Consider the following 12,219-nt stretch of genomic DNA (forward strand, 5'->3'; position numbering starts at 1 on the left):
CCCAAGACCAACGACCCAGCGCTAAAAGGGGCTTACATAATGAGATTGAGCGACCCCTCGATAAGCGGTCGACAGTGCAGAGAGGCTTGGTAACTTTGGTTCAGCAACCCGCAGGTGCTGTGTCTTTCGAAAGGTGTAGTTGTGCTGTCCCGCTCGTTGAAGACGTCTCGTTCTGCTTGTTTTACATTTCCTCTGGTAGTCTATTGACAATTCTCGGGTGTTCAAGTTGGTCCAGGTCCGACGGCTCTGAGCTGACGCGCGGATTCGGCATAGTGCTCTAAACTAGTATCTTTGACGTTGCTCTGCTCTGACTAGCAAGACTCCGACCCCAACACACAGCGACATGGCTACAGTCAAACTTGCTACCCTTGTTATTCGAGTGAGTCGAGCCAAATTCCTGCATTACCTCGAGGTCTCAGTCCAGATGTGACAGACACTTGCGAAGCCCATCTCCGCACAAATAAAGAACCAGGCAAAGCAGTATGTGCAGTTGTTTAACTTTTGTTGATTCTTATTCTTGTTCTGAGATTTTTCTAGGCACGAAACTTTCCGTTCGATATGTATTTCCCTTGCTCAGAGGATGCATGTGGGCGAAATTAAGCTGAGGACGAATATCCTCGGTGAACCGGCCAGGCAACATGTCAAGCCATTATCAGAAACGAGGTGTGCATTTCATCATTCCCATCCGATTCTTTTTCATTCGTATCCCAGAGCAATCGAAAATGGTGCCAACGCATTAGCAGAAGGTTTCTTGTTTTCAGTCGCTGCACTGTTAATAATAGGCGAAACATGGCGATCGTCTCGAAGTCAGTCCAAACAGCGAGGCGACGTTAACGAACGAATTGAGGAGCTCTCTGCGAACGTTGCATCACTCACAGAGCGTCTGGAGAGAATCCAGGAAAGCTTGGGGGATGTCGAATCAGAACGTGAACGGAATAATGAGCTAGCGAGAATCGTCGAGCGGGTGGTGGAGATCGGGCTCCGAGGCGGATGGGCAGAGTTTGAAGATACGCCATTAAAAGTCCCCAGGGTGGAGCTTGCGCCGACCACGTCGAGGGTATCACCTTGACATAGACTGCGCGTGAGTCAACTTCTCGGTTAGAATACCTGTCCCCTCTCCATCTGTGTAGAGGTTGCTCGGATTTTGACCACTTGCTTATGCTGCTAATTCTAGACCGTGTCTCTGCATAGTCCTCGCCATACCTCTGCTATCTACACCCGAAATAATTAATGTCATGCAGCTCCTCTCTAAAATATCTGACGCAGGATAAGGACTTGCTGCAGTACATGGCGATATCAGTTCAATGCAGGCATAGGCATTATCTTTGGACCATGCGAGCTTTTAGAGAGGAACGATCACACATGAATTTACCTCCAAGAGTGCGACTTTCGTCCCTCCCCCTGGCTGTGTACTCGAAGCAATAATATTATTCGGGAGTAGGCGCCTCACACTGCTACGTTTCGTCGCCCACCGTGGTCCTGCCCAAGGCAAGAATCGAACTAGTCCGTTCAAGTGACAAAACTCTTGATTACTATGAATAACTGTTCGGGTGCACGAGGTCCTACTGCCTAGTATAGCGCGACCAGCGCAGCAGCTCATGCATGGCTAAGCGCTAACCGGAACCTGCCACGGACATGGGCTATTCGCGCGCTAATGTTACTTTTGACTCGTCTTGGACTCACCCTATACTTATGGCCAATCCCTCCTTCGATCAACAATATCTATAGAACCTTCAGTTACCAACATGCAGCTCGCGAGGATGATCGGGACCAGGGTTTTAAAGGCCTGAAGAATGTCAGTTTTGCCTTGATCCGGGTCTACCAGAATCGTGGGCATGAACCCGCCAGGCCATCCAGTGGCATGGACCCACCAGACCAATGTGGTATGAACCCGCCAGGCCCTCAATGGGCACTGATCCACTAGTAGACCCTCGATCCACTAAACCCTCGATCCACTAGACCCTCCACAGGCATAAGTCGACCACTGCCACGGTCATGGAGCGTAGATAAAAGCCTCGAACATTTGTCTCTCATTTCCTGCTCTCGCAAAGACTTGCGAAATTCTGTCACATTCGCACCATTTCCCTTGCTACTGCAATCTGCAAACGTAAAGTAAGCCTACTTATGCTTCATAGACGACGACATGAGCTTACCATAAATTCATCCAGATCGTTGCTACAAAACCTGTTGTCTTCGCGTCCAAGAAAGATGTCTGAACTAGATTCGACGAGACCAGCCATACAGTTATGTCTCGATCACCTTGACAGGTTAGAAGGACTTGTCCGCGGGGAAATTCAGGAGACCCGCAGGCGCTTTTTCAAGCTTCTCGACAACTCCCTGTCAGATGTCGCGACGGGGCATTCGTACGGATACGATAGTACCGTCGACCCTCATGCAGAATTCTATGAGCTCGATGCTATTATCAACGGTGTGATTTCAGCATCGTTCGCGACCTTTCGAGACCGCTTCTTCGTGCAACAACCAGCACCCCATAGCACATCTTTCGGTGTCACAGGAGGGATGTCAGAGGGTACCCATCCTCCTCTTGGTCAACCTCTCCAAGGTAAGTTCGCCATATTTGCAGCTATTCCTTTCGACGCTTACCATCAGACGACCAGGCCCATTACCCGACGGCACCCACAGTACCGCCAACTATTCGCCCGTTACTCAGCCTTTTGTACTTCAGCCTCAACACAGCACGTACTCTGAGGCCCCTTCGGTATACCAGGACCCGCGTACTGTGCAATCGCTGCCAGGGGGTGCGTATCCTGTTGGTGAGGATGCGGTACAGGTCCCAGCAGGTCCCACGGAGTCTGAGGTTGAGCATGCCGGCTGGCTAGAGGGCGATATTGACATGTGTGATTCTAGTGGCTTACCCAAGGTACGTTGACGTGAACCGTCGTGGATATCATATTCTTACTTAAGGTCTGCATAGGATTTGTTAGTCGACGACTTCTGCATCCCATCAGAAGACCGCCTTCCCATCGTACCCGACGTAGTCACTACAAGGATCCGCCCCGCACGTGATGGATTCCATCGTCAAATATTTGACCCAAAGGACATTGCATGTCTCAATTCTCCTACGGCACGTCTCAATGACGGGGTGATCAATGGTTGCGCTGCAATCCTCTATTCCCAGTTCAAAATCCCAGCTGTGAACTGCGCTATATTATCCACCTTCGACATCACGCGCATCCGATCCAATGAAGCTGACGACCGCATCTGGCGCAACGCACGCTGGACTTCCTATTGGGAGAAAGATGTGTGGATCCTCCCAATCCATCGAACAAATGTCGTCGGCGGCCATTGGGTGATCTGTATAATCTATTTGAAAACTAAAGAAATGCATATGTTTGACAGTCTTGCTGATGAGAAATCTTGGGAACCGGATGTAAATGTATGTTCTTTCATTTTTTATACTAGGTGACAACCGAATAACCCAAATGTTTTTTTACAGGACATCATGACATTAATCGACCGGTACCTCACGATAGCACGTCAACGACACAGCGACGTTCAGATTGATCTCGAGGGCTGGCAAGGTCGGATGTTAAACGTAGGTTCTGTTGCTTACACTATGTAACGTTGCTTGCTGACCTGGTTGGATAAGGTTGCCCCATGCCAGAGCAACGCTTACGATTGTGGGCTGTGGATATTGGCAGCCATGATTGCTGTGTTGCGCGGCAGACATTTTTCAAACCTTGACGAGACACAAATGAGCAACTTGCGGCAATATCTCCTTAGTCTAATCCTTTCCGTGCCCACATGTACCTAACGCGATTGTATTACTGTTCTATTGTATATATCTATATCGAATGTACTTGTCTTTGACCAATGAAATTACTTCCTTCTGTTAGTTCAACATATACCTCTCAACCTCTTGAATCTTACTCTTGCCGTGATTGGACTCGGAGGCACATTACATCCAAATGTTTACGTGACATTGTTCTGTACGTCGTCGGCAGCCACCCTAAGTGGAAGAATTCTTTTCACGGCACTATGATTCTAGGGATCTGCGCAATCGGGCCATGCTTCTCGGGCATGTAATGCAGTCAAGAGGTTGCTAAACAACAGGTATCGATTCCAATTCAAAGAGAATAGAACGACATTTCCTCGTATATCTGTATCCGATACCCACCAGGATTAACGTTCGTGCAAACGGGCATAAGAACGTGAGTAACCGAAACACGTCACGACCACGTTAGTAGAACGATATAGTCACGGGAGGTTGTTACACTCATATTCCGAAGTCTCGTGGTTCAGGTCCGTGATGGCATCAGTGGCGAGGTGCTAATTGTAACATTCGTTTCCCTAAATAGATCACAGGTTGAGCATCCAGCGCTCATTCATTGAGCACCGTCGGTAAACCAGCTAACTTCATTTTGACTCCTATTTCCAACAAGTAATCCAGGCACTGATATGATTAAGCTTTTAACCTAAATCTAAAATGTGTTGTGACTGACCTCTGTCTGGGTTTTCGCTTTCTGCCAATCGTCACCTGATGGAGGAATTTAACACGTAGAAAACGGAATGATCGGCCGATGACATACCCCACACATAAATACCGTGACGCAAAACGAGAATACCAGCGGCCCTGGGATACTGCTCCATGGCCTCTTTCATGCTATCCTTTAGATCTTCTTCGTTAGGCGTATTGTTGATGATCGGGACCTCAAGGGTGTCAAGGTATGAAAGGGTCGGGCCATTTCCGCCAATTCGGACACCCTTGATCATCTCTCGAGAGTTCAATGAAAGGAGAATACAAAGTAAAAACTCAATACCTCCTGTCAACAAGATCAGCATGAAATGCTCATACCATACTAGCCTGACTCACTTGATGAGAAATTTTGAACATCTTCTCTTTCTCCCATAGCAGTGTTGCCATCACCGCGTTCTGAGAATGAGTGTGTATACACGAGCCAGCGTTACGGACCGTAAAAGCATTCCAGAAAAGCGGGGTGCAGGCAGACTCTTTCAAGTTTAACTTGGGGCGACGAAGGAAAATCCTATCTGTATGTGGAGACGGCTCTGCCTGGGGATAAGGCAGGACGAATATATGCGAAGGCTCGATGCGCTCCTTCTGTACGCCCGAGGGAGCGATGTACACCTTATCGCTACCGGAAACCGATCAATGCGGGTAAGGTACAGCCGACAAGAAACGAACTCAGTGCGAATACAGATACCCCCGCCAGTACCGGTCACCCATCCCAATCTGTAGAAGGATGCACATAACTCTGATATAAGATTTGCGGGCTAATCATCGGCGATGCGATTCATGATCAGTATCAGTCACGGTCGAGTCAATACTTAACAGATACGGCTCACATGCAGAGGATCTGTGGACGTTACAAGAGCATCTTCTTGATCTATGCTGGCAGACATTGTATCCGATAGTTAGATAGCAATATCAAAGTCCGATAGTAACCAATTGACCCTAACCCTACAGCAAGTCAACTAGCTAGTGATCGCTATAAACCGGCGGCTCGGTGGCTATTAGGGCGTCGTCATACTACTGCGGCGTGCGCGTTTTTTGCTGTTAGTACTTGCGTCTGTCTTCTAACCTCCTGTTCCGCATCTTTCTGTCTCGCTCATTGTGCATGAGCAGTATACCCAAGGGAAATTTGATCCAGCCTTCTAATCGCGGTGTACCGAAAGGTCTGGAGTATTATGTATACAGGATCTATGAGCCATAGCCTGCTGAGGAAGTCCGGTAAGCATAAGCTGTGCTGTAATCCACACCATGGGTGCACCGGTGAGCCTGTATCCACAGCAGCACCAGAGATAAGAACAGCCACAGTCACGCCGCTAGCTTGCAAATCATGACAAATTGGGCGCACGAGATGTGTACCACATACGCACGACGCGGCTCCCGGAGGCCATCTGGTGACGCAAGCAGCGAGACTATCAATACGAGCTCTGAGCTACGTGCACGAAAGCTCTCATCTGTCGCTACACTATTTTTCCACAACCGATGCAAGGTCCGTTTCTAGAAGACATTGCTCGAACCAACGGACAAGTGTTAATGATCAAAGTCTGATACAGCATACTTAGCACCGAATCACATGCACTGTCGTCGGCATTAGGTTAGCCTAAACGGGTAAAAAAAAAAGACATCGCAATTCGTGTCTCTTACCTCTCCAGGCCGGGGCCGCAGTGCCAGGCACGGTCACGGCGAGATTTCTCAATCTCTCACACGAGATCTTTAGCATGGTTCCTTACTGGTTTATATCCAGGAACAGTTCAAGCTGTATCTGTAAGGCTGTATTACTCCATACCGCATCGTACCGCCCGATATATGACGTTTGAATGTCTTAGCTGCACAGCCTCAAGAGCTTGTATTCTATAAATTGGGTGTGTCACCCATGCATCTAGTACAAAGCACACCCTACCTTCGCTCATCTTTCGCACAATGCAGGCAACAACCTCAACGGCGACAAAACCCGCCCCACCTAAATCATACAATTTCAGCCTAGAGAATATGAAAAATACAAAGATATTCAATAACCAACCGGCTTCTCCATTATACTCGGTGGTCACCGACACAAAGTCAGACAAGCGGACTGACATCTTTGATGCTCGTGGCAATCATCTCTTGGCTCGGATCGACAGGAGAGATATCCTGCCAGACACCATCACGTTTCCTAATAGAAATGGTGGCTCTTCAATAAACCTTAGTAAATGGCTGCAGAAAAGCAAGCTTGAGAATGGACAGTACGTGGGCTGGTATAGGTGAGCGCAGTCCAGTGACTGACGTGTACTACAGTCATATCCACTCCATCGAGACTGCACATGGAACCTGTGTTTGGAAGTCGGACGCTGATTACCGGCTTGCTGTAAGTCAACATGTAATGCATCGCCTTTGTGCCACTCTCTGACGTTTACTCCCATGAATTACGTTCTGTCAGTTATATCGGAAGGGTGACATGTCCAACCCTATTGCGCACCTCCAACAGGGAACACGAACTCAAAACTTCGCGGTGATCATGCAGGGAGAAGCGGAGCTTATTCGTGACGACGTCATCATATCCTTCTTGATTCTTGAACAACGGCTAAGAATATCTGAAAAGAACATCGTTGTCGGCGGGGGCAAGTTCGAGCAAAATCGAACGGTATTGGGATATCACGTTAATACACCGTGATTCCCTGGATGTGGATCCACGTCAGGGGTTTGAGATGCAGAGCGCTTGGTTTGGAAAGCCATAGATGTTCTTGAGGTAACGTGAACTGGTCCGCCAGCTAAAAGGGGGTACCATTCTTTGGGATTGTATACGGGCACGCACGCGCAGACTTGAAGAAGACATGCATACCAGAAGTTGATACATTTACTTAGTGTAAATAAAATTATCGTCGATCGCCCAAGTTGAGCAGGCGAAAGCGTACACAGGTCCACCCCGTTCATCCTCTCCAATAGTTTGGTTTCATGAAAGGCATCGGAGTAACGATGGCCTTCCTCATCCTGTTTCGGACATCGATATCAACCTCGGTACCTTTCTTATGGAAGCCAGACTTCACATAACCCATCGCAATATTTTTCCCAAGCGTGGGGGAAGGAATGCCTGATGTGACCGCGCCAATCAATTCTTTTTGAGGCGATGAATATATTTGGGCGCCCTCTGTGAAGTGTTAGTATCAAACTCAGGAATCAAGGTAGCAACTGCTCTCACGTCGCGCAGGTGCACCATCCACTATGAATCCCACTCGGCGTCTTGGAGGGCCATCTTTCAAATGTTTACGTACCCCTTCCGCTCCAATAAAACCTCCAGTTTCTTTACGTTCCTTGCCTGAACGTGCAGTCAGTTTTATTACATCTCTCTCACGAGAAGGGATTCTCACCGATTACCCAAGACAAACCAGCCTCGACAGGTGTGGTATCCTCATCCAAGTCATTACCATATAAACACATGCCAGCTTCTACACGTAGAGAGTCCCGAGCACCCAGACCAGCCAGCTGCACTGGGGCATTGCAAAGCAATTTGGTGACATCCAACGTTTGAGATGGTGGTATCGAGATCTAGATTTTGTGAGAAAGCAAGCCTTAAAAATAGTCAATGTGTGTCCACCTCAAACCCGTCTTCGCCGGTATAGCCTCCCCGAGCAACGTGCAAGTTGAAACCTTCAATGGGCACAAAAGCAGACTTGCCAAATGTTAGCTCACGTAAATCAAAAGAGGTCAAGCGCTGCAGATACTGCGCAGCGGCAGGACCTGAAACACAGTCAGAATTTAGAGAAACGAGTTGGGTCACACTGACCCTGCAACGCAACAAGTCCCCAATCCTCCAAGATCTCGTGCTCCACCTTTCCACTTTTTGCGCTATCACTAGCATTCCACTCTTCAAGCTTCTCTTTGAACCACGCAAGATCCCTGTCCCGTCTTCCAGCATTTGTCACCACGTAATAGGCATCTTCTGAGTGCTTCGTGATGACGGTGTCATCGATAATGCCGCCTTTTTCATTCAGGAGAACCGATAAGGTAGAGGTATACGGAGCGAGGGACGTTAACGACGAGGGCGTTAACCACTCTAGAAATGCTGTAACAGTGTGTCCCCGGAAACTTGTTTTGTTTCAGTTTGCAGTTTGGTAATGATGGATGCAGAACTCGACCAACTTGGATTGTACCATGTGCCCAACATCGAATAAACCAGCATCGGTACGGACGTGGGCGTGACTGGCACCTAGAAACAAGACATTAATGCAATGCTTCTCAAAGCCGACTGTGGCCGCACCTTGGCCAACGTTCCCGTAGGCAAGAGGCATTTGATATCCGGCGAATGGCACCATCTTCGCATCATTCTCGATATGAAATTCGTACAGACCTGTTTTCTTAAGGGTCTGAATAGAAGTGTGTGAGGATAATGCTTGGCGTAGCAGGTTCGCAACGACTTACTCCTTCTGTGGAGGTTGCCAATCCTCGAAGGTTGATCCGACCTGGCAAGCTATGGTGAACTCGACATCTCGACCCGAATAGAACAAAATGTCGGGCTGTGTATGTGGCACGAACGGTCGACATATGGTCTAAATGGTAGTCTAAAGTTGGTCTAAAATATATAAGTAGCTGTGAACTTACGGTCTTCCGCCTTCAGAAATCGGGTGGGAGTTATCTATGGTTACTGATTGCTGATTTTGACTTGTACTACGTCTACATGCTCGTCGTACGCACAGGAACTGTGGCTCCTCTGTATGCACCAAATAGCGAACATCAGGATGGCCATTAGCGTCAGGATAACCCTTCAAATTTCAAAACCTAGTCCCCAGACAGCCCTTTATAGAATGTTCAATGATCATTCCTATTAATTACTAAATCGTCACCCAGCGCTCAAAGTCCCCAAGAGGAAATTCGTGACACGGTTGCTTTCATCTACATGGTAATGTGGGCTTTCGTCCTGATTCTGAAACTCGATATTGTTATGGATGTTTGAGTCCGACTGACAGGGCTCTTACCGGATGATGGTTGATACGTGCCCAGACCATCATGCGAAAAGTTCCCGTGCCACATGTAGCGAACTGGCTTGGGTACAAGGTACGTACTCCTGCTCAATCGAGATATAAACATCAGTGACACTCGTCGCTTCTCATGTTCGGTCAGATTTAACGCTGACGCCATTGACATTTCCCAGACTCGTCTCAGACATCGATCCACCATGGACTCTACAACGACGCTCGTCAACCCCACTCTCCCTACACCCTACTTCCTAACCAGTACTGATTCAAAGAATGCCACATTTTACGCACACCCTGGTATCCCACTGTACACGATCACCGACGATGGGAAACAGATGATAGTCAGCGACCGTCGTACTCCTGGTCGGATTGCTGCCATCTTCCACCAGCGAGAAATTCTCCCAAATACCATTTCATTCCCAGAACGGAATGGTAACGCACCGATCAGCGTGCAAAAATGGCTCCGAAAAACTAAGCTTGCAGACGGAACGTAAGCCGTGCTTTACCTGCAGGACGACCTTTGGAGAATTCATGAGCTAGCTACTGTAGAACTGCTTTTGTCATGGGGACCGATTACGGGCCATACGTGTGGAAGATGATCTCGGGCCATCGTCAAAAGGTGAGTTTTCTTCTTTACAAGAGTGCCTTTCCTCACCACTGCCTCTGTCCTGCAGGTTTACGCTCAATATGACTTGGACAGACCAATAGCGTCATGTTCATTTCATGCCTCAGTGTCGAATGGAAAGCCTGCATTTTTACTGGAATATGACGCAGAGCCTTTACGGGAAGATATTCTACTGGCTTATCTGCTCCAGAGGCAACGAGTAATATCAGAGGACAGGCTTATCGATGTCTTTGTAGGATCCAGCGGGGTGGACAAGACTTCATAAATGCTGTCACAGGGTTTAGGACATCTTCGCAGAAGTACAACTTACTCATCTCACTGGGACTTACTCATACATGTCGTACATAATTCAGTCTACTTGTTATCAATGATCAGGCGAGATGCTACTATCGTGGGATCGACTTGTGTGCCTCTAAACTCACCACCAGAGTATCGATTTCCCAACGTGCCATGCCAGTAGGCACTCTTGTCAGGACTCAGGAACAAGCTCTCGCCAAATATTGATTAAATGACAGCACAACAAGAATTAAAGTGTTTCAGATGCAGTCTGCAGTTCCCAGCGCCAGTATTCGCATTAATGAGCCTCCCACAAGATCCCGTCAGTAACGTCAGGCCTTGAATACGAACTGAGCCTCCAGTAATTCTAATTAAAGTCATCCTTGTGTTACGGCGATCAAGATGACTGCCATTGTTCTTTCGCGGAACAACGTAAAAAAGCACGCGGAGAGTACTTCCATGTCAAGAATGTGTTATATTACTCTCTTCATGCTGCGATCCAGCCTTGGAAAATATCTAGGCAAAGGAGTTAAGTGAGAACTTGCTCATCGACATCCTCCGAGAAACTTGATCAGGAACCCTAACCCCATTTTTAGGTTTCCCTCCCTTTGCAAAAACATCCAAAGTTTCCAAACGGCCATCAAATACGACCATGTCATCCACAGCTCCGAGTCTGCGATCGATCAGCATCTCCTCCGAAGAAGGCCTCGATGGCGTCGACGGATCAGCTAGATTCTCCTTCCACCCTTCTTGTTCAGCTCTTGCTTCAGTCAGTGGTCCCATCACAGCCCGTCTAGCAGCTGAGCACCCCGCTCGCGCAACCGTCGAAGTGCACGTCCGTCCACTCTCATCAGTGCCAGGAACTGCAGAGAAATCACGTGGAATGGCAATACGAGAGATCGTAGAACGTTCCTGTCTTCTCGCACAACATCCTCGCACTCTCATCCAGGTCGTCGTTCAAGCCCTGACGAATCCGACCCCCGGTTATGCCCTTCTCGCAGCCGAAATCAATGCATGCACACTTGCTCTCATAAATGCCGGTTCAATCGCGATGCGGGGTGTGGTTTGCGCAGTTCCTGTCGGTAGAGTGAAGAAGGGAAGCGTTATTTCCGTGGAGGTTGACGTAGCCGACGATGTCGTGCTTGAGGGAGGTGGATGTTTTGCTTTCTTGTTTGGATTCGCAGCTGTCAGGGCCGATAAAAGGAAGTGCTCCACCCTGCGAGGATGTTTGGTCGACTTACAGCGCTCGCCCTGGGTCATCATTTGATCAGGCTGAACTTGTAAGGGCTAGAGAGGTGGCACGAGAAGCCGCGGCGGAGGTATGGCAATGCGTGAAAAATAGCATACGCCATCAAAAAACGATAGGAGAGACGCAATCACCGCACGAAGTCGTCGTCAAGATGGAGATATAAGCGCGAGCTGTACATAGAAATTGTGCGTATCCTCTGGTTATTCACTCTGTTGATGTTTAAGAAGTCAGTTCTTCTCTATCAGGCCTATCAAATCGCTGCCGTTGACTTGAAATGCGTCTTTTCCTGTCAGTTTTGCACACTTACTCTTGTGATTGTGACATCTTCAGCCCGCGGCGTTTGTTGCAGAGGAAGAACATTAACGCCGTTTCTGTAAATACTTTTTCTCTGGGCGTGCCGTACTCCCGCTGCAATTTGATCATCCATCAATTGCATGCAGTCTGCCAGGTTCAGTGTATGTTCACTCAGATGGTCCGCCGATGACATCATGGTGGGCATCCTGTAGCTCGACCCTCGAGCACTGAAGCCACGTTTCTCCGACCTCCTCGCTGAATTGGTAGCAGTATTCGAATAAACTCGGAAATTCGCTAATCAATTGTATCACTCGAAGCGATGTCCCGTACGACTTTT

General features: G+C 48.3%; 7 protein-coding genes across 7 annotated transcripts; 5 read left to right on the forward strand and 2 right to left on the reverse strand.

Moving 5' to 3' along the window:
• Positions 1 to 102: 102 nt before the first annotated feature.
• Positions 103 to 1,312, forward strand: F5147DRAFT_727166 (optic atrophy 3 protein-domain-containing protein). Its single transcript, XM_041439238.1, has 5 exons — positions 103 to 379; positions 434 to 480; positions 538 to 663; positions 712 to 1,081; positions 1,175 to 1,312. The coding sequence occupies exons 1-4, from the start codon at positions 344 to 346 to the stop codon at positions 1,067 to 1,069; spliced, it is 567 nt and encodes a 188-aa protein (XP_041285422.1). The 5' UTR covers positions 103 to 343; the 3' UTR covers positions 1,070 to 1,081; positions 1,175 to 1,312.
• Positions 1,313 to 1,740: 428 nt separating this feature from the next.
• On the forward strand, positions 1,741 to 3,849 carry F5147DRAFT_727168 (uncharacterized protein). The gene is made up of 6 exons (XM_041439239.1): positions 1,741 to 2,112; positions 2,169 to 2,563; positions 2,619 to 2,881; positions 2,936 to 3,397; positions 3,458 to 3,556; positions 3,611 to 3,849. The coding sequence occupies exons 2-6, from the start codon at positions 2,209 to 2,211 to the stop codon at positions 3,773 to 3,775; spliced, it is 1,344 nt and encodes a 447-aa protein (XP_041285423.1). The 5' UTR covers positions 1,741 to 2,112; positions 2,169 to 2,208; the 3' UTR covers positions 3,776 to 3,849.
• Positions 3,850 to 4,146: 297 nt separating this feature from the next.
• Positions 4,147 to 5,434, reverse strand: F5147DRAFT_620990 (class II aldolase/adducin N-terminal). The gene is made up of 6 exons (XM_041432619.1): positions 5,326 to 5,434; positions 5,165 to 5,253; positions 4,831 to 5,114; positions 4,551 to 4,736; positions 4,464 to 4,498; positions 4,147 to 4,414 (listed from the first exon to the last, which is right to left on the reverse strand). The coding sequence occupies exons 1-6, from the start codon at positions 5,380 to 5,382 to the stop codon at positions 4,343 to 4,345; spliced, it is 723 nt and encodes a 240-aa protein (XP_041285424.1). The 5' UTR covers positions 5,383 to 5,434; the 3' UTR covers positions 4,147 to 4,342.
• Positions 5,435 to 6,290: 856 nt separating this feature from the next.
• On the forward strand, positions 6,291 to 7,267 carry F5147DRAFT_55239 (uncharacterized protein). Its single transcript, XM_041430429.1, has 3 exons — positions 6,291 to 6,711; positions 6,764 to 6,833; positions 6,906 to 7,267. The coding sequence occupies exons 1-3, from the start codon at positions 6,410 to 6,412 to the stop codon at positions 7,137 to 7,139; spliced, it is 606 nt and encodes a 201-aa protein (XP_041285425.1). The 5' UTR covers positions 6,291 to 6,409; the 3' UTR covers positions 7,140 to 7,267.
• A 128-nt stretch (positions 7,268 to 7,395) lies between these two features.
• On the reverse strand, positions 7,396 to 9,007 carry F5147DRAFT_781105 (uncharacterized protein; the record flags this gene model as incomplete). Its single annotated transcript, XM_041442571.1, has 8 exons — positions 7,396 to 7,613; positions 7,665 to 7,781; positions 7,834 to 8,011; positions 8,061 to 8,203; positions 8,250 to 8,551; positions 8,606 to 8,672; positions 8,724 to 8,829; positions 8,885 to 9,007. The coding sequence occupies 8 exons, from the start codon at positions 9,005 to 9,007 to the stop codon at positions 7,396 to 7,398; spliced, it is 1,254 nt and encodes a 417-aa protein (XP_041285426.1).
• Positions 9,008 to 9,307: 300 nt separating this feature from the next.
• Positions 9,308 to 10,449, forward strand: F5147DRAFT_727175 (uncharacterized protein). The gene is made up of 4 exons (XM_041439240.1): positions 9,308 to 9,517; positions 9,584 to 9,928; positions 9,988 to 10,057; positions 10,113 to 10,449. Exons 2-4 carry the CDS (start codon positions 9,639 to 9,641, stop codon positions 10,326 to 10,328), a joined length of 576 nt encoding a protein of 191 aa, XP_041285427.1. The 5' UTR covers positions 9,308 to 9,517; positions 9,584 to 9,638; the 3' UTR covers positions 10,329 to 10,449.
• A 542-nt stretch (positions 10,450 to 10,991) lies between these two features.
• F5147DRAFT_748470 (uncharacterized protein) lies at positions 10,992 to 11,751 on the forward strand (the record flags this gene model as incomplete). The annotated part of the gene is made up of 2 exons (XM_041440070.1): positions 10,992 to 11,525; positions 11,563 to 11,751. 2 exons carry the CDS (start codon positions 10,992 to 10,994, stop codon positions 11,749 to 11,751), a joined length of 723 nt encoding a protein of 240 aa, XP_041285428.1.
• Positions 11,752 to 12,219: the final 468 nt, after the last annotated feature.

This window comes from Suillus discolor (genome assembly GCF_016758755.1).
Source record: "Suillus discolor strain FC423 chromosome Unknown F5147scaffold_125, whole genome shotgun sequence".
Lineage (NCBI taxonomy): Eukaryota > Fungi > Basidiomycota > Agaricomycetes > Boletales > Suillaceae > Suillus > Suillus discolor.